At 38.1% G+C, this 21,590-nt stretch overlaps 1 protein-coding gene across 7 annotated transcripts in view; it reads right to left on the bottom strand.

Annotated features, from left to right (window-relative positions):
* The window catches only part of FRY (FRY microtubule binding protein), a 269,947-nt gene that overhangs the window by 132,105 nt on the left and 116,252 nt on the right, over positions 1 to 21,590 (bottom strand). For all 7 annotated transcript variants that reach the window (XM_003913738.5, XM_017951077.2, XM_009191743.4 and 4 more), the window contains 6 exons: positions 21,361 to 21,464; positions 20,794 to 20,902; positions 18,930 to 19,016; positions 13,101 to 13,272; positions 11,373 to 11,505; positions 6,871 to 6,978 (listed from right to left, as the gene is read on the bottom strand). In XM_003913738.5, coding sequence (XP_003913787.3) covers positions 6,871 to 6,978; positions 11,373 to 11,505; positions 13,101 to 13,272; positions 18,930 to 19,016; positions 20,794 to 20,902; positions 21,361 to 21,464 — 713 coding nt within the window. The remainder of the gene's footprint in view (positions 1 to 6,870; positions 6,979 to 11,372; positions 11,506 to 13,100; positions 13,273 to 18,929; positions 19,017 to 20,793; positions 20,903 to 21,360; positions 21,465 to 21,590) is intronic.

Raw genomic sequence — 21,590 nt, 5'->3', positions numbered from 1 at the left:
AGATATTTGGCTGACATTATTCTGGATGTTTTTGGATGAGATTAACATTTGAATCAGTGGACTCTGAGGAAAGCAATTTCCCCACCTCATGTGGGTGGGCCTCATTTGACCAGCTGCAGGCCTGACTAGAACAAAAGACTGGACTCCCCTGAGCAAGAGAGAATTCTACCGCCTTTAGACTTCATCTGCAACATTGGTTCTTCCTGGTTCTACAGCAGACTGCGTTTGGATTCAAACTGGAAACTTGGCTCTTCTGAATCTCCAGCCTGCCGGCCTTCAGACGAGAATGGCAGCACTGGCTCTCCTGCATCTCCAGCTTGCTGGCCCCCCATGAAGATTTTGGACCTGCCAGTCTCCATAACTACATGAGCCAATTCCTTACAATAAATCTCTTTCTCTCTATATACATCTTATTGTTTCTGTTTCTCTCTGGAGAATTCTAATACAAACTTCAATATATAGATACATAAAACCTGAGTCACTCTGGTTAAAGCTGGGGGTAAACGGCCGGAAGCCCACCCATTTGGGGAGAATACACTCCTTCACTGGCCAAGCAGCTGAGTCATCTCTGCAGTCCATGGTTTGAAAACACTAGTTTATGAAAAGCACTTGAAGTCATTTCCCCATCTTACGTTTATTATTCTAATATACTATATTTAGATCTGTCTATGGTCCTGAAGGTCTTAGAAAATAAGCTTCCACAGATAAGAAGCCACCATTTTTAGGACAGGTAATAGTTTAGTAACCAGGAACTGCAGACACTACATAAATGTTAACTGATAGTAATGACAGTGGTCACAATTTTGTGTCTCCCACAAAATTCATATGTTGAAGTCCTAACTCCCAGTACCTTAGAATGTGACCTTATTTGGAAATGAGGTCATTGCAGATGTAACTAGCTAAGTTAAGAAGAGGTTGTGGGCCCCTAATCCAATATGACTGGTGTCCTTATAAAAAGCGCACTTTTGTAGACAGACAAACACATGTGGATAATGCCATATGAAGATAAAGGCAGACATCAGGCTGATGCTTCTACAAGCCAAGGGATGCCAAAGAGTGCCAGCAAACTACCAGAAGCCAGGTGACAGGCTTGGAGCAGATTCCCTCTCATAGTCTTGAGCAGGACACAACCCTGCTGACACCCTGATCTTGGACCTCTAGCCTCCAGAACTGTGAGAGAATAAATTTTTGGTGTTTAGGCCATTCATTTTTTGACACTTTGTTATGGCAGCCCTAGCAAACCAATATAATCATGAAACCAGGCAAGAACCAAGGACGAAAGCCATGTCACGGTCTATTTTCATGAAGCCTTTAAGTAAAGGCTTTTAAGTAAAGGAAAACTTTCAGCTTTCCAAATGAGATCGATTCTACTCTTCATCTAACTTTGCTCTCATGCACAATCTGCAATCTAGAATCTGTTTTAACTTCAAACCCACAATGCAGGATCATTTTCAGGACTCTTGGAGCCCCAAGGCAGTGTAGTCCTTGCTATTCCTGGTGGTCATGTCTCTTAAAATGACAGTATTTACCTACTCTACCAGTGAAAGGCTCAAAAATATTCCTGGAGGATGAAGACCAGGGAGGGGAAAGGGCTTCTGGGATAGAAGGCTCAGCTGGTTATAAAAGTGGAATGTTTGTAGAAGAAAAAGGCCCAGACTGCCACAGAACTGAGACTGAGAGGAAATCACCTATCAAGACAAGTCTGTGGGTAGCAGGTGAGGGGTAAGGGGAAGAAGCTGTGAAAACGACAAGGCTCCCTCCCTGTGTCCTGTCCCTTGAAGCGTATAAGCAGAGCGCTGCCTGTCAGATACAGTTGCCATCTCTTCCACTCAGTTCTTCCTCATTTTTACTTTTATTAGATTTTGACCAGATAATCAAGATCTTGTGAAACACATGGGATTTTACATTATAAAGCAGGAAAAAAACAAAAACAAATACAAAAACAGCTATCTAAAAGGAAAAAGAAGGCTTGGAGTTAAATAAGAAAGATGTCCAGACATTCTGACTACCCAGGAAAGCAGAGTGGAGCTGGCTTACGGATTTACAAATCCTATTAGATCTCCTTCTCTAGCAAGGATGAGGGTGAGAGACAGCAGTTCCCCCAACTGGGCCATCTTGATAGAGAAACTAGACCAGGAAAGAAAGAACAGGTCTCAACTGCAAACTAAACAGGTGCAGTTATAATTTTAAAAACTGTCCTTTGAGAGAGTTTGGTGGCAGCAATTAAGAGAGAACAGAGAGACTTTAAGAGAAAGCAACTTGTGAAGATATCTGGCTAGCTTGGGGAACTAAGGCTAAATTTCTGAGAAGGTGATTTGGTTCTCAGAAGCCTACAATAAAAGAAACCAGTGTTGCCAATACCAATTGCAGCTGCCCCTCCCAGGCAGCTGGGATCAGGAGCACTAAGCAGGCCTGGTGTGATTCTCACTGCTCATGTCAGAAAGCGAATGCACAGCTGTATTCTGCACAGGCCACCTGTGCCACTGCCAGTGGTCCTGGGCCTTGTCTGCAGTGATGGAGAACAAGTGAGTGGTGTGATCACAAGGGCACGTGCTGCTCAGACAAGGGTGCTACTGAACAAGTCAGGACATGTCATAAAATGGGGAAAAAATAGAACAAAGCTGCCTTCTTGGTTGATCACATCAGAAATATGACTTTTAACGGAAAACACTTGCATAAGCTGAGCTTCGGATTCTGATGGAATCACCTCAGTAGCTTTTAATAATGTTTTTTACAGAGATGCAAGAAAGAAAAGGGGTGATTTCAAATTCACGAACCATATCCAGAAGAAAAGACAAATTAGGAGAAACATCCTCCTTTGAACTAGGCAAGATAAGCAAAAGCTTATTAGGAGGAAGTGCCCCACAATGTCACCAAGGGCAGTGGAGGAAGAAACACTGAAAGTGAAGCCCAGCAGACAAGGATTTCCAAAAGAAGGAGCTTGAGAGAGGTGGACTATTCACCACCAGGGTAGTTCACCAGAAGGGGTGGAAATTTCTTCTTTGAGGCTATTAAAGAATGAACTCCCATCTATCTACAGTGGTTTGAACTACACCTCAACTAAAATACAGAAATATGACTAAGGGAATTATTGAGGCAATATATACAATTGAGACGAGTTCTCTTTCAGCTACTCCAAACAACTAACCACTTTCCACAACACAGGCATATGTGGAAAAGGGAAAGCAGAATAAATGTTTAATAATTTTTAGATACCCCAGAAGACTGTGGAATCTGTGTATGCATTATCTCAGAAGTTTCTACAAATAACAAGGAAATACCACACAAAACGTGTTTATTATTTTGCATAAAACCAATGACATTTGGAAAATTCTATAAATTTGGGAAATAGATTTACCCTTCTGAAATTCAATATCCTTATCTAAAAATAAGAATGAACATGTGCCCAGCTTATCTAACATAATGTATACGAAAGGCATTGTATAGCACAGTGTATGTTCTTTGAATGTGAAGATATCTGAAAATGATAAACTAACATTTGCTAAGACCTTTGAAAGAGGAGGGTGAATACTGAACAGCAAGTCCTTGGTGCATGCAAGGTACTGCAGGAAGTGACAAGGACAGGAGCCTGTGGACTGCTAGCGAAAGCTCCCTCTTGTGGTCAAATGACAGAGCAGGAAACATCTAGGAGAGGAGAGCGAGAGAAAAAGATGGCGGCTGCCAAGGCGAGACAGCTCCCCTTTCTGTCTGGAGAATCCTCAGGGATCCCGACAGCTGCGCAGGTCAGGCTCTGCAGAGGATGGGAAGGAAGCACCCCCATGGGTCTTACCTAGATGTCAGGAGGGCCTGTGAAGCTTCCATGGAGCCACATGGAAAGGTTCTCACACTTGGCTATTATGAGCTGGCTGAGCAATACATGTAAAGTAAGAAATCTAGTAGCTTGAAGAAGGCAGTTTTCCAGCTTCGTTGTCATGTGCAACATACAAATGCATGTCTGAGGTGTGAGTGTCTGTGATATTCAGCCATTACTCAAAGGGCAGCAAGGGCCTGAGAGCAGTTGTGTGGGACATACAGTTGAAACTCCTTACAGGGTAACTGAGCTGGGAGGGACGGAAAACCTGCATGAACACTGCCCTTATTTTACCAATTATGAAAAAAATAAAACAAGTTTTTGAGTAAAAAAAAGTACCACGGATGTGACTGTGAAGTGTCAGAAATAACAGGTCTTACCCCTCTCTGACTAGACCATGTATTATCTCAGGTCAACTGAATCTGAAGGCAACTGGACTGTGAGGGTATAAAGTGACTGAAGACTTCTTGTGTGGCACTCGAAACCCACATTTATTGCTATTGAATTACTTCACTTTTGTCCTCTGACCCTCTCGAGGAGATCTGAAGAGGCTCATTTTCTCACAGGTTAATAGGACTCTATGTGCAGGTCGCTAACTCTAGTTATCCTTCCCCCCGAGGAGAACAGCCTCTGGCTTCTTTTGAAGCTTATTAAAAAGGTCCCTTCATGGATTTCCCATATAAACCAGGCATTTTCTTGATTTCTCCCTAAGACTTAAACTCTCAGGAATATTTATTTGTTCTGTTCCCTCAGGAAAGAAAAAAAAGAAAAAGAAAAACAAAACAAAACAAAACAAAAAACAGCACCCATTGCTTTGGGCTTGGTAAGAATGTAACTAATAATAAACAGGACGCACCATAAATAGCACTAGCATTCCAACCACATCTGACAGAATTCCCTCCCAACACGCCTGGCACCATGGTCTGGGGGTTTGGGCTTCACTGGATTGGGCTGTCAACGTGATTCCAGAGGTAGGAGCCTCCCACTCAGACTTATGGCAAAATAGCATTAGAGACTTTACCAGAAAGAGAACACTTCATGCTGTTCAAAACACTTGGTACTTCAAAGGCCTCAGTGTATATAATCACCAGTTAGACTTCTATTGAATAAAGTGAACTATCCTTCTACTTCAATTTAACTGAAAACTTTTTCCCTGCAGACGCCTCCTCTCTCTAACCACACGTCTTGTCATCTAGCCCTCTCAACAGTCCTAAGAGGTAGGCAGTCTCATTCCAATTTCACCAAAATTTTACCAAGGGAAAAGGACAGGCTTGAGGGTTAAATAATTTGCCCGGATCATGCAGGTAGTAAAATGGCAAAGGAATGTAGGGAAATGAAGTTCAGGCTTTTAGAGGATTGTTTTCTTCCAATTCTCTTGTCCTGCTTCCTCCATGTCTGTTGATGGTGGCCCTCTTTCTCCAGATGGTCATGCGGCCGTGGAGGGGGGCTTTTCGCTCAGCCACCTGTGCTCTGGGGAAATACACGTCTCCTGATCATGCCGCCTCCTCCAATGCTGTCCACAGCAAACGGACAGGCTCTCCTTTATGTTTTCGGTAGCTCTAGACCTTGTCTCACAGCTTTTCTCTATTCTCAGTCTCTGCCCTCATCCCGGGTGACTCAGTATTAGCATGGATGACCCTTCCAGTCTTAGTCTCTCTTTCCCTCAGCTTCCCCCAGCCCCTAAATCATCATGTTCATTATTCTTTGGAAACCCACTCTTTGTTCCTCCACAGGTCTTCCCCTTGCCCTGAACTGGAAAGCCCTTTTTGATCCAGGCTTATTTTTTCCTGTTTCCCTCTGCTTTCCTGCTTCCAGGGAATGTGCTCTTCACTCATATTCTGGTTGCTAGGTCTCAAAAGGTACACCCTAAGCGTGGACTGGAAAGAAGAAGGATCCACGGCTGGAAGGCTGCTGATAACAGCGGAAAGAGGCTACAGTGGTGGGTGACATTGGTGGGAAAGGTGCTCTCAGAAGGTGAGAGAATGTGAGTAAACTAGGCTATGCATAATGCATCATTCATTCAGTCAGCATGAATATTTGTTATCCTTCTCCAGGCTTTTCTTTTATTCTACCATTATAACCAGATTATAGAGCCTAAATTGACATTTTTTGTCATCTTGTTCCCCAGCTTAAAACTTCATCAGTCCAAATGCCTCAACAAGTACTTAAGATTAGCTGAAAATCTACCTCTTCAGTCTTATTTCCGTTTCTTTTCATCATTGGGTTTGTAAACTATTTTCTCTTTTCTCCCCCCAAACCAATGATGACTTTTGTTCTTCCTCATTCCATGCATCCCACGTGTCTAATAATTTTGCTTTCCAAATTGCACTTAGGTTTTGTCACTTTTGATTTTTAAATTAAATACATGCATAACTGTCAACTGGAGCTCCAGATCAATGTGAGATAACTAAGCTTACTAAACTATAATAAGATAATTTCACTCAAAGAAAATAAATTTTAGGTTCTCACTGGATTGTGCATTGGGAGGGTGATAAATATGATTTTGGGCAGTTTTCTGAAGCACTATACTGAAACTAGTTTAGGATATTGACCACCTGCATTCTTGTCCCCCTGGGGGTCTGTGGGCCTCAGATTGGGTATCAGACTCCGAATGAACTCTTTTTTGGCCATGCCCATTTCATTTCCTGGTTCTACCTCTCTGCCTTTGCTCATGTCTCTGCCTTTACCTTTTTGAACTCTACCTTCCCTTCAAGGGAAGTTCAAGTTCCACCTTCTCTCAAGAGTTATTTGTTGCCTTCCCCAGTCCACAGTAATCTCTTACCCATGAATCGTGTATCACACATTTTTTGTGCCATTAGTTTGCACAACACAGGTTTGGGTTGTTAACGACCTTACGTGCTTATGTATTTGCTTCTAAGTTGGATTTTAAACCCCTTGAACATGGGAAAAATAATTTTTAAAAATGTGTTTTTTCCTGCCCATACACAGTACCTCATTTGGTAAATATTTGTCCATTGTAAACTACCATTCTATTTTTTTTTTCAGGAGTCATGACAAAGGATTGAAATTAATTTTGGTCAAACAATGTTCTCACCTACCTAGCCAGCAAGTCAATAAGTTCAAGTTTTGACATCCCATCAGGAAGCAGTCGAGGAATAGCAGCAACACAGGTCCTGAAAAGATCTATTTTTGGCTTTCTCTCACCCCTAGAATTAGAAGACAAAATTTTAAAATAGGTCAAAAAGTTGTGAAAATAAAAACAAAATGAATTAAGTACATGAACAAAGACTAGAATCCATGCCTTCTGAAGTCACAGCCTGGTGTTAGCTCCATGTTATTCTCAAATGTTTATGCCCTTTGTAGCCTGACCAGTTCTAATAAAACTTTAAGTAATTTAAATGTAAGACAGAAGTATATGTCTGAAAATAAAAATGCTGATATCAATAGTATTTTACCTTCAGTTTACCCTTTAGTTGGGTCTAGTCCAGTTGCATTTAAAACACCAGAATCACAGAAATGGCTAAGTACATCCACATGAAGAAATGTATTTCATTCATTCCTACATTCAGCATTTAAAAATGGAATATATATATATATGTGTGTGTGTGTGTATATATATATATGGAATAGTGCCTTTTGTAACTGTGATATCTAGCAGCTTCTCTCCCTGATGAGTTATGCTTCTCCCCTAGAGCCTTTTGTCCTGTTTTTAAAAAATTAAGTGCTTCCAAAATAAATCTTTCAAAATAAGTAAAATTCTGAAATGTATATAGTTGTGCACCCATTTCTGACTTTTAAAGTGATACTGATGGGCCTGACCTCTATGGAGATTTCCTTCTCTATTTTTAATTAATTTCTTGAGAATATGAATGTTTAATGATAATTAATGCCTTCTGCATTCTGTTGGAAAATGTGAAGGAGAAATAGATATTTTGTGTTATTTCAATTTTTAGTTGTTTTAATAGATAACTGTTTGATTTTTTTTTTTTTTTTTTGAGACGGAGTCTCGCTCTGTCTCCCTGGCTGGAGTGCAGTGGTGCGATCTCAGCTCACTGCAACCTCCGCCTCCTGGGTTCACGCCATTCTCCTGCCTCAGCCTCCTGAGTAGCTGGGACTACAGGCGCCCGCCACCATGCCCGGCTAATTTTTTTTTTTTTGTATTTTTAGTAGAGACGGGGTTTCACTGTGTTAGCCAGGATGGTCTCGATCTCCTGACCTCGTGATCCGCCCGTCTCAGCCTCCCAAAGTACTGGGATTACAGGCGTGAGCCACCACGCCCGGCTAACTGTTTGATTTTTAACCACTTATTTTATCAATAACCTTCACGGAATAATTCAACTACCCACCAAAATCTTTCAAATGACCCAAGTGACAACATGTAACAGCATATCTAAAGTCTGATGACTTAGTCTTCTGAGCATAAATATAGAATCAGTACCAAATTAATGTGATCCTAGGATACAAGCACAATAATGAAAATGCAAAGTAGCATAAAAGTAATTCCTTTTTGGAACAGTAACTGTAGTCAGAATAGAAATGCAACTAGCAGAATCAATCCTCTCTGTAATCTAAAGATCATAATCACACAGCAATTTTGCTCTGTAACACTACCTTTTAATGTGCTTTTACAAGTTTGTTAAGAATGAGTACAAAATTGTTTATATGAAAAATAAAACACAATATGTTGTCTTCCAAAATAATCTGCTTTTGTGGGCAGTCAAAAGGTTATTTTCTTAATAACCTTATGACTTTTGTCATCCATAGAGCATTTGCATGAGCTGTTGAGGACTCTGGAGAAGAGGAAGCAGTTGCACAGGGCTTTCCTATCAGCCAAGGAAAGAAATGTTTTCAGATGATATCCTCAATAGCTGTACAGTGTTAGAGCCTAGAGATCTCTTCTAATTGTTCATTTGTAACACAGTGAGTAGTTTAAACAGTTCTACTAGTTTGCTCACCAGATGTCTTTAACAGCTGGGATTATTTTTATGTCTGTCGGAAAATGGATGACCTTGCCTGGCCTGAAGTGTAAGGGTGAACTCTGCCAGACTTCCAAGATGATAAAACAAGCCTAGATTAGAAACTAATTGCTGCATGATCTCCTCTTACTACTGCAGTCTTTGCTGTCTGGCCTTTTATGGGAAGCTTATAAATCCCCAAAATAACATAATTAAGAAAATTTATTAACAGATATTAAAATTATTATTTCTTTACTTGTTATTTTCTTTCTTTCTTTTTTCATACTAGCATGAAGCACAAAAGGGATAAGAAATAAAGACTGAGCAACACAGAATGTTCAGTGTTCAAGTTCTTACCCTACGTAGGGCCTGGGAAAGTGGTGGACCAGCTTCAAATATCAACTCCAGCGACTGTTCCATTAGTGTTGTGTGGGCCTCCACCTTCTTCTCCTAAATGCTTATGTGAATCCCTAACATTTCTCTTCTTCCTTTTTTTTTTTTTTTTTTGGTTTAGAAATGAAGCAATGCGTTATTTTCCACTCAGGAATCTGCCTTGAATTCTAGCATGAAAAATATTTCTAGCCCTATCTGGGGGTCTTAAGATGTTTGAATAGGAAAAAGTAAAGAAAAATCTTAGAAAAAGTTTGAAACGGCCGGGCGCAGTGGCTCAAGCCTGTAATCCCAGCACTTTGGGAGGCCGAGACAGGCGGATCACGAGGTAAGGAGATCGAGACCATCCTGGCTAACATGGTGAAACCCCGTCTCTACTAAAAAAATACAAAAAAACTAGCCGGGCGAGGTGACGGGCACCTGTAGTCCCAGCTACTCGGGAGACTGAGGCAGCAGAATGGTGTGAACCCAGGAGGCGGAGCTTGCAGTGAGCTGAGATCCGGCCACTGCACTCCAGCCCGGGCGACAGAGCGAGACTCCGTCTCAAAAAAAAAAAAAGAAAAAGTTTGAAACATTGATTAAAACATAAATAAAATGTTTACATTTAAACATGTACATTTTTATGATTTTATTGTTTTTGTCCTGAACCTGTCTCATGATGCCTATTATGGTTTTCCTTTAAAGCTCTTTTTTTTTTTTTTTTTTGAGGAAACAACTCTATGCATTTCTTTTTGTTTGTTTATTTTTGAAACAGTTTCATTGTCACCCAGGCTGGAATGCAGTGGCCCAATCTTGGCTCACTGCAATCTCCACCTCCCGGGTTCAAGCAATTCTCCTGCCTCAGCCTCCTGAGTACCTGGGATTACAGGTGTGCGCCACTACGCCCGGCTAATTTTTGTATTATTAGTAAAGATGGGGTTTCGCCATGTTGGCCAGGCTGGTCTTGAACTCTTGACCTCAAGTGGTCTGCCTGCCTTGGCCTCCCAAAGTGCTGGGATTACAGGTGTGAGCCACCGTTCTTGGCCTAATGCATTTCTTCTATCTTCTACATTATAAATTGAAAATGGCTATAATATATGCAAGAAGTATGGAAAAATGAGGTCGAAAGTTTATTGATAATCTGGCAATTTGTGAGGTAAGAACTAGAACTGTGGATAATATTTTTAATGTTACTAATCTTGGTCAATATAAATTCCGCTATTATTTTGGTTGAAAAGTCTAAAGCAACATCATCTCATGCTATTTAAATCGAGTAATTGGCGAGCTGCAGGATAATATGCATTGTATAATCCCACTTTTATGGAAAAAAAAGAGGTATGTATACACATACATTTATATTGACACAACGAAAGGAATGGAAGGAATCACACTGAGCCAAGAAATGCCGGCAGATTTCACGTGGGGCTCTAAGGAGGCTTTTATTTTAACTTTAGATTCTACTAAATACATATTTAAAATAATTCTGCATTTTTGCCTTTGCTTTAATCATGAATACATGTTACTATCACAATAAAAATGCACACCACAATATGAACCTCTCTATATAGGTAACAATCTTCAGATTAGTTCTTATATTTGTAGTTGAATATGATGGATGACAGAATAAATTTACCTAATTATATTTTTGGAAATGATGCCACAGCTATCAAATGTAATTTAATTCATAGCCCAGCAACAAAGTCCAAACTTTGTTAAAATATAGAATTATAACCTAATCCTAGTTCCTGCCATAGTTAAACAAAAACAGTAAATGCAAATTCTAATTGTAAATCTAGATCTTCAGATTTTGGATACGAATACTTGATTTGAATACATTCGAAGCTATGAATGCTTTCTGAAAATGCTTTCTGTGATGCAGTCTGTGATACAGTTGCACAGAAACTATGAAGTAGGAACTGTCATGAGATGTATAGAGATGGAATGTCTGTAATGTGGGATGTCACTATGTCACATGAGTTGTGATGGTGCCTGGGAACAAAATGCCATTTCTGAAAAACATGGACCAGTGAGTCATGGGCCTCATTTTCTAACTTACTGACCTAGCGATATTTGAGATATAAATAAAATAGATCAATCACAGATAGGACCTTATTTTTATAGTTAATCAGATACTGTGAAAGTTTTTTTTTAAACTATCTTTACTACTTTTTAGAACTCTAAGAAGATGAAAACAAAATACAGAATAAATGAGAATACTCTCGACTTGTGTCTTCTGGTTAATCTTTCATTGATAACTTAGTCTTTACTGTACTCACGTGATCATGTCTTCTGGTTCTTTGTTTAACATCTGTACGTTAGTGAGCATCATACACCTTCCTACTTCTTTATCAAGGTGCCTTAAAATGTTGTCTACAGCTTTTCGTACTTGAGAGTAATATAAGGACATTCCTGAAAAACATGCATTATAGGTATACCTTCAACTGAATCTGTCAAAGGATATCCTGATTTATTCATCCTCTATAACATTTTTTACTGAAGACCTTAGGAGTCAATGACTTCCTTGAGCAAAAGGGCTGTCTGATTCAATCTCATCTGCACAGCTTTTAGCATAGTGCCTTGCACTTAGTAGGTGTTCACCAGATAATCATTTAAATTCAATTTATAGGAATTCTAATACTCAATTGGAAGTATTTTCCAGAAGTGTTAAAATAATAAGAAAATACAAAATTCAAATTAAAGCAATTTGAATATTAAAGTTTCTAGTTAGCATAAGAAAATTCACCATCATTAGTGATTATGTGAATAAAGAATAATTCTCATTTGGGGTTAAGACTTTAATAACTCCATATGACCCTCTGAAATATATATGTTAATTTTTTAGTAAAATAAAATAACTTCACATTATAAATTCAAAAATGAAGAAAAACATATTTTAGCTATATTATTTTTATTGTTCTCATTAACTACACTGTCCATGTCCCACACTGGAAGATGAATGTGTATACGAATTATACAAATGAGAAGTAAATACCTTTGTATTTGAAATTTGTACCTTAGTGAAATAATTATTCATGATTATTCTCATGCATTACATCTTTTTTTTTTTTTTTTTTTTTTTTTTTGAGATGGAGTTTCACTCTTGTTCTCCAGGCTGGAGCGGAATGGTGTGATCTTGGCTCATCGCAACCTCCGCCTCCCGGGTTCAAGCAATTCTCCTGCCTCAGCCTCCCAAGTTGCTGGGATTACAGGCATGCACCACCACACCCCGCTAATTTTGTATTTTTAGTAGAGACAGGGTTTCTCCATGTTGGTCAGGTTGGTCTCGAACTCCCAACCTCAGGTGGAGTTTCAGCCTCCCAAAGTGCTGGGATTACAGGCTTGAGCCACCGTGCCCAGCCTATTACATCTTTTAAAAGTCATTTAAACATTGCATAACTAAAGAGAAATATTTCAAAGCAAAAAGTTTCCTTGTGTTTCCCTCAGGTCTGTAGAATCCAGTAACTATCTTAATAAAGTTTGTAGTAGGTGTCTACATTTAGGTACTTGGTAACAAATGAACAAATGCAAAAAAATCACCTCTTTAGATAAGATAGTTAAATCAGAAAATCATCTCATGTAGTCTAAATCCACAATATAACTTGATGTGTGTTGTGAGATTTGGCATGTTTAAAACACATGTTAAACTAATTTAACTAAAGAAAAAAAGGAGATGAATGAATGAATTGATAAACAGGATTATCTCATAAAACACACAGATGTCTTGGAAGCTTACTGAAAAATGTATTAATCAATATTAGACGCTTAAAAAGACCGTAGATAAAAGTCTAACATTTAAATGGCAAAATATTTACCAGGAAGTTCTGAAAAGTTTAAAGAGCAGTAAAACAAAACACAGCATGAATCAATCAAAACAATTAATGTTGGAATGTCTTATCACCTACTTCTATAAAGATTTTTCAAAAGTGCATCTCACTAAAGTTAAATATCTACTGGTCATTTTAAGGGCTTAATAAGGCTTAGTTCTAATGCACTCTGAAACTCACCTATCATTTTGGCTTCCTCTTCAGTTAGCGTTTTACTCAAATATGTTTTCTTTACTCTCAATGTGTTTCCTGAAGGAAGAACGGCTCCTGTAACTGGCATGGGAGGTTCCCCGTCTTTCTGCTGCAAGCTATCAGCTATGACCAAGAATGCCCGTAAACCAATGTTCATTCTCTGTAAGAGACATTAATTTCATGACAAAAGGAAAGGCCCAATTATTGTAGTGGAATACATCCATAAGTCTTTCAGAGAGTTAAGATTTAATTGCATGTAGATTAGTATAAGAAAATAATTTAAAAGGCATGAGAGTGTAGGGCAATCTTATGAAAATAAAATTAAGTTTCTGTCACTGTTTTTGTTGCTGCATCATAAAAAAACAACAGGGGGGATTTCACCAAATGTGGAGGGCATGTTTGAGATGGTCATGTACTATATTCTGTTGAGGGGAATGCTGGGTGTATCTCTAAAAGATATGACTCATCCTCTGGAGCAGGCGAAACTAAGGAAAACTGAGGTAAATAAGGGCTTATGTGTCTCCTGGAAGAAGGGAGGCACCACATGTGTTAGCCCACAAAGACTGAACGGAAACACCCAGAGATCCAAATGGGAACCATAAAGTGAACATTGCCTGCTCTCAACTGCAGGTCCTGACTTCTGATTTACAAAAGCCAGCAAGTTTGAGAATAAATTTTAAAAATTCAACGCCACAGAACCTGTTACTGATGAAAACACACAGGAGTGTAAGAAGAAATGTGATTGTGGGCCAGACAGATCTTCCTTAGGCACAACTGTGGACCTGAAAGACAGCTCAGTAAGACAGGTGCTCTCCCCTAGTGCTCATCTTCAAAGGTCAGAAGGTACGTAAACATCTGTACTCCATTAAACAGCCATGTGTGAAACCTTTACACCAATATTTTTAAACCTCATGAAGTAGTAAGTTCCCCAAGTATACTACTACCTACGGAAGAAAACAATGACGATTACTAGGACTGATGAAAAGAATTAGTTACAATTTATTGAGTCCCTAAAATATATCCAGAACTGCTCATTAACTTTCATCCTTAACACAGCCATATAAGGAAGGTATTCCTATTTCTCAGGGTAAGGTATTCTCATTTTTTCACGCGAGGAAACTAAAGTATAGTGGGAAGCTTTGCATCTAAATCTGGTTTGCCTGAATCACCTATTTAGTAGAACACGATTACATTTTATAACATAAAGTAACATAGACTTCTATTCATTTTAAAATAATTTATTCAAGCTTTAAGGAGCTGTCATAATTCAACCAGGACTTGGTAAACATTTCTCTGGCCCATTTATAAGCAATTCAATGTGTACTTTATGATTTTTTGGCCTTAAAATGATATGCTTTCTCCATTTTCTAGAATGAAAGCGTATTACTTTAAAAAATAATCTGTGTATCAAAGCCCATTAGTTCCCTCTTTTGACAGTTCTTTTATGAGATGTTTCTAGGCTTGTGTGTGTCTCTCAAGACACAGTAATGTTGTGGATAAGAAAATAAAATGGTCAATTCAGCAGATGCAGTACTAATATAATAACTGTGGGATGACACATGTGGTCAAGCCTCAATTATCTGCCAGTGGATTATCCAATTTAGCAATCATCCTTGTCAGTTCTCTAAGTTTTCCTTTTCCCTGGACAACACTAAGGGCAGAAATAAGATGGGATAGTTTGGGACACACATTTTGAAGTTAACTTCAAAAATAATTTCTTTTTTTTAAAATTTCATGTAGTTCTGCATCACACCTCTCCCTTTTATTTGACTGGCCTTGGAAAATTACTTAACTTTTCCAAGTCCAGGTATCAGCTTCCTTTCTGTAAAATGAGGATAGTAATACCTATCAATCATATAGGGCTATTGTGAGAATTAAAGAAAAGGTGTGAAAAGCTGCCGATGGCAAATATCTATTGTAAGCCAGAATCCCCACTATTTTTTTTAAAATCAAGTTTATTGAGATATAAATTACATGTACTAAAAGTCGCTCCTTTTAGTTGTACAGTTCCTTGAGTTTAGAGAAACATACATAGTCAGGTAACCACCAACAGAATCAAGATCCAAAATATTTCCACCATGCCCAGAAAGTCCCTTCTGCCTTTTTGCAGTTAGTCTTAGCTCCTAACCCAAGCACATAACAAACTTTGTCTAATTTCCACCGATAGTTTTACCTTTTTCATTTACCTTGATGTAAATGGAATCAAACAGTACATAGCCTTTACATCTTGCTTTTTTCACTGAGCATGGTGCTTTTGAGATGTTATTCCAAGTATCAGCAGTTTGTTCATTTTTATTGCTAAACAGTATCCACTGTATTGATGATTCACAATTTGTTCAGCCATTCACTGGAGTTTGGACATGAGTCACTTTTTTATTTTCAGTGGTTATGAATGAGGCTGCTATAAATATTTGCACAAACCTTTGTGAACATGTGTTTGGTTTTCTCTACGAAAAATACCTTGGGATGGAATTGCTGAGTCATATGGTTAAGTATACATTTAATCTTGAAATTGTCATACTTTTCTAAAGTGGTTGTACCTTTTTGTAATCTCACTAGAATAGTATGAGGTTCTAGTTGCTCTTTTTCTTCCCCAGTACGCCTCGTTTTGGTTTTAAATTGAATTTCCTTAATGACTAATGATGTTGATGTTGAATGTCTATTCATGAGATTATTAGCCATTTATATCTCTTCTTTGGTGAAGATGCTGTTCCTTTTGCCCATTTAAAAAACTGAGTTATTTTATTATTATTGAAATGTGGGAATTCTCTACATAATCAGACGGAAGTCATTTGTCAGATGAGTTTCGTAAATATTTTCTCACAGTTTGTGGCTCTCCACTTTGTTAACTGTTTTTTGAAGTACAGACATTTTTAATTTTGATGTTCAATTTATCAACTTTTTTCTTGTATAGTTTATGATTTTTATGTCCTAGAAATGTTTGCCCACCTGAAGGTCATGAAAATTTTCTTCTGGGAGATGTATAGTATCAGGTTTTACATTTAGGTTTATTATCCATTTTGAGTTAATTTTTGTTTACAGTGCAAATTATAGGCTGAGGTTCAATATTTTGCAGGTGGATATCCAATTGTTTACCATCATTTATTTGAAAGATTATCTTCTATCCACTGAATTAACTTAGAATCATTGTTGAAAATCAATTGACCCTATATGTGTTGGTCTATTTCTAGATTCTCTATTCTGTTCAACTGGTTTTTATATTCATCCTTCTGCCAATACTACACTGCCTTGATCACTATACAACTTTACAGTAAGTCCTGAAATCAGGCCATGCTAGTCTTCTAATTTTACTCTTCTTTTACTAAATTATGTTGGTTATTCTAGTTCCTTTGATTTTCCATATAAATTTTAGTATCAGCTTATTGATTTCTACAGAAAAGGTATAGAGATTTTAATTGGGTTTATTATTATTGAGATTTCAGTTTAATCTACATAGATCAATTTGGGGACAACTGACCTCTTGTTGTTAACACTGAGTAATTCAATCTACAGTTATTTCTCTTCATTGTTTGGGTCTTCTTTGATTTCTCTCAGTATTTTGTAATTTTCAGTATTAAAATATTGCACATATTTTGTCAGCTTTAGTGCTAAGTATTTTGTTTTTCATTGTTACTGCAAATTGTTCAATTTCTAATTCTTCACTACTAGAATATACTGATTTTATTTCTCTTGTATCCTACAAACTTCCTAAAATCATTTATTAGTCCTAGTAGGTTTTCCTTAGGTTCTTTGTACATAAATAATCATGTTCTCTGTGATAAAGACAATTTTATTTTTTCCTTTCCAATCTATATGCTTTTATTTCTTCTTCTTGACGCTAGCGCTGCCTAAGACCTCTGGCTTCACGCTATTGTAGGTCAAGGAAAAACACAGAAATTGATGACCAAGAAACTCTTCTCACAGACCAGCAAGTCTTCATGACGATGAGGATGGATACAGAAGGTCATGTAAGTGTGCACCAAAACAAGGCAATTACCTAGAAATTACTGAAGAGCTGAGGGGTGGCACAGCATAAACTTTACAGTAAGATAATCCTTTAGATCTCCAGGCCTTGTTCCACAAGCTACTTCGAAAATATTATTTAAGACCCAATCTGAACTGGTTTCCTGAGAACCAATGCCCTACAGCGTGTTTCATTGAGTGTATGACATCTGCTTTGCAGACTATGCTGTCCTCCTGTCTGCTTTTGAGTAGGGTTATGGGTATGCCTTTGGGCTTATAATTACCAACTACTGATAAATGCATTATTTCATAAATCTACAAGATCATGAGAAATGGAAGAAGATAACCAAATATTTACTCCCATTGGTATTTTTTCTTAAATCACGGTTCCAACTGCTCTACACAGAGAGGTTAACTAATTAAGCACTGACTGAATGAGGAGTTTGAGAAAAGAACCAAGAATACATTTTATAGACAGTGATAATGATGGTAGTAGCTTTTAACATGTCCTTTTTAGACAAGTAATCCAGTAATTCTGAGAACTGATTGTTAAAGACAGTAGAGCCATGACTGCTAAGAAATGAAGAATGTCTTGAGAACCTTCCCAGCAAGAGAAGGCTCTTCACTGTATAGCTCTGGGCCTCCTTCCAGCCAAAAGGCTCTGGTTTGGCACTGGCCCTACCCCCTCCCATTGGCCCAGAGACCCTGGCTGCAGTCATTCCAGAAGCCTGTGAGGTCACTGGACACCAGACAGAAACTCCCATTTTTGGACTTTTGTGCTGTTCCCAGATATGTGGCAACCTTAGTATCAAGAAGAGAATATGGGGTGTGGTGGGGAGCACGGGACGAACAGGGACCTGGGTCCCTCTGCTACCAACAAGCTGCCTGTCTCCAGCCTCTGGGCCCCCTTCCCCACTGACAGAATGAAGGAGGCAGATGATAATACATAGATGATAGGAACTCTCTATGTATTTCATTTTTATGGTGTGCAGTCTCCTCTCTCCCTCTCTCCCTGTCTTCTTTCCCCCTTTTTTTTCTTAAGAGTTCGTAATGTACTCTTCCTAATATCACAATTCCTCTGCGAGTTGAAGTAGAAAAGCATTTTGTCATTTTTACTGGTGAAAAAGCTGGAGTTCATAGAGGTAAATGTCACACAGTTAGGAAAAGCAGCAGAGCCTGTGACAAGTGGCAAGTGGCAAATCTGGCTCTGCTGACTTCTGGTCCAGTGTTCTTTCTACCACCTCATAGAAAAGGAGGCAGTGTGCCAGGCCTACTTTTGTTGGCTGACAGTGTTTTTAAAAGTTTAAAATTATATGTGCTTTTCATGTGCACATCTTCCACTGCTCCACGATGTGTATGACACCCACTGTATACTCATCTCCACAATCTGCCTGCCCTGGAGTTGGGATGCGGTCACAGAAACAGATGTGCATACATTATTTATTTAATTTCGTTGTTTCACTGTTTTTATAATTACACATATTTGTTCTTCTCTGTTTCATCACTTCCCAATGCTAAATTTGTTAAACAGTTATAAGTAAAAGCACTGACTTTTCTCAAATAAAACAACCTGACTTTTAGTGATGAATTATCTTTTTGGGCAAGAATTACTCTGTTATACAAGAACAGAATATGGTAGCACATCAACCTTTCATCTAACCATTTCATTCTAAATCTATTCATCCAAAATTTTACTTCTGAAATTCCACCATCGTCTGAATTTGGACATTGACAGGAACAAATAGAAGACTCTGTGAGAAGACGTCCCTCACCCCATTCTCCAAAGCCACAAAGCAAAGGTATGGCTCCGTGAAGATATGCTCTGTTAGAAGTACATAAAAGGATCATTCATACCTCTGGGTTGAGACTGAATGCTTTTGCTGGTTTTCCCACACAAAGAAAATCGAAAATGATTTCTTTCATTGCAAAATCTAAACGTTCCTATAGTAAAAACAAGAACACAAAATGGAAGTGTTAAAATATAAACTCAACATAAAATGGCTATTTTCATCAATAAGCACCAAGCAAACAGGTGGTGGCTAAAAGTGGGGGTGCACTGCTCGGTTTTGTGGCTTGCAAGGAACCTGGAGGAAGACCATGCCCATCTGAGCCAAGGGTAGGACTGCTTCTGTTTTGTGTGGTGTGCAAGGAGGCCTTCATTATACAAAATACGTAATTGGCCCCTAAACCACACTATGACTAATGACAAAAGACCCCCCCACAAATCAAATAACCAAACGCTTGGGGTATCTGGGCTTATAAAGAGTGTGAACTCTTTCTACTTGTACTGTACCTCTTTGAAAATGTATTTTTAAAGAGATCACTGCAAAATGATCATTTTCTTTTATTCTCTAACATTACAAATCCTTTGGCTCATATTATAACAAACAATTCTGCATGTGAGACATGTAATCAACACATAAGATATATTAAGGTTACTTAATATATTGGGGTTTGTGTGTGTATATATAGTATAACAGGTATAATATACCAGGTATACATATAATAATAGTTAATATGCATAATTAATATATTCAAAAATATATCAGGAATATATATATCAGGTATATATAATTAATATATATATAAAAATACATCAGGTATCTGTGTGTGTATATATGTGTGTGTGTATATACATATTTATTTATATATATATAAATAAAACAGGTTCATTTTATACAACATATTCCAGAATAAACAAAGCACATTCTCAGTCACATGATAATCATGTGCAGAAAAATTACATTAATTCTTTCACCTGCAGAGCAAATAATGTCCCTTCCCTAAGTACAAATATTACAGAGCTACTTCACTGCACCAAACACAAAGAGAGATATTACTGTCAAATCATCTGTGAAGCAGGAATTGAATCTTACACTTTATGTCGATATCAATTGTACTTCAACAGTACTTTCATGCCTATTATTTCTTTTTAAGCACACAATATTCTGAGGCAAGCATTTTCGTTCCCATTTTACAGATAAAGAAATAGAAAGAAGACATTCTCTGACTTGTTTAAGCTTATAGAGTTGGCTCATGGCAGAGGCTGGACTGGAATAATAGTCTTTTCTTGTTCCTATGCACAAGGAGGTTAAAGTTGTGGTAAACCCATTTACTCACAAAGTGTTTTGAAAAGTAAAACTCCTGGGTTCAAATAGTAAATTACATATTAAAAACTATGTTTAATATTACTGAAACTGTTAAGTCATTAATATACATAAAGCACTTAGAACAGTTCTTGGCAAAAGAGTGCTTGATAAATGCTAATATTCCTATTAAAATCTTTTTCATAGGTTGAAATAACATTATTATTTATTCCTCACATTTTGCTAAATTGTTCTCTTTTGGTTTTCTCTGAACATCAGACCCTTTGCTTCCTCTTTACTTGCAGAATCCAGAGCAGAGAAGCAGGAAAAAAACAGAGGTGAAGAGTCAAGATAATCTTACTAATTCATAGACTTTGTGACTCAGATGAGCCACTTAAACTCTGTCTCTGTTTCTTCATTTATCAGATGCTGAAAACAATTGATGTACTCAACTCAAAACTTGTTTTGAAGCAAAAGAATAGGCTGTGTGTGAAAACACTTTAAACCTTTCTCAGAAGTCTAAACACGTAAGATATTAATTTAGACTTTCCATCTTTTAGTACTTCATAAGAAGGAGGCTGGCTGCTTAAAAACCATTAGAAGATTCCCACCACCAGAATCTTCTCCATTACCTGGGCAATGAACTGGATGATTTTCACAAAGATGTTCAGAGGCATGTCCCTTGGCACCACACCACGGGACCCTTTGGGGAAAAGTGTGGTGATGATGGTTATAAGTCGGCTGAAAGATAAGGGGGAAAAGAGAAAACAAGCAAGATTGGCTGAGCTCCAGTTCTGTAAGAGAAAATGGCAGATGTTTCATCTTATCTAAGTATCAGAGAGAATTCAGAAAAAGAAAACAAACCACCTCACCCCTTTCCATTAGCATAATTACTCTATGAAAAGTTTTCTGGAAAACTAACAGCAGATGGAAAATGATAGCTTTTTTTTTTTTTTGTTAAAGTGGCAAATGCAACTCTGGAAGTGGAACCTGTTGATCCTGGTAGAGGCTGGAGCTTTTGTAATGGGTGTTGAGCCAATGACTATGGAAAGCCTGAAAATGTTCCTTAGGACGTAGATATTTTAGAAACTGTCAGCTTTGAATAGCTTCTAGTTGAGTTAGCATAGGTAGTAATAAAAGAAGCACCCTCTGCAGTGGCTGAGTGATGTGGTTACCATTGACACCAGCCAAATCCTTACCTCTGAGTAGCTGTGTTGCTTTCACATTTAATTCGAATCATGTAAACCCAAAGTAATCGGTAGAGAGATTCCAGTGCAACTCGAGCCATCTTGGGGTCTTTGTTCTATAACAGAAACCAAGATGTAAGACTGCAGATGTAAATAGCGAGGTCTGAGGTTCCAGAGATGGCTCTTCTCTGAAGGCCTGGAAAAGGCAAGCTCCAGGTGGATGGCTGGGTACTCACAAGGCA

Source organism: Papio anubis, chromosome 15 (assembly GCF_008728515.1).
Source record: "Papio anubis isolate 15944 chromosome 15, Panubis1.0, whole genome shotgun sequence".
Taxonomy (NCBI): Eukaryota; Metazoa; Chordata; class Mammalia; order Primates; family Cercopithecidae; genus Papio; species Papio anubis.
The sequence above is the reverse complement of the archived record's forward strand: the minus strand, read 5'-3'. Positions and strand labels throughout refer to the sequence as shown.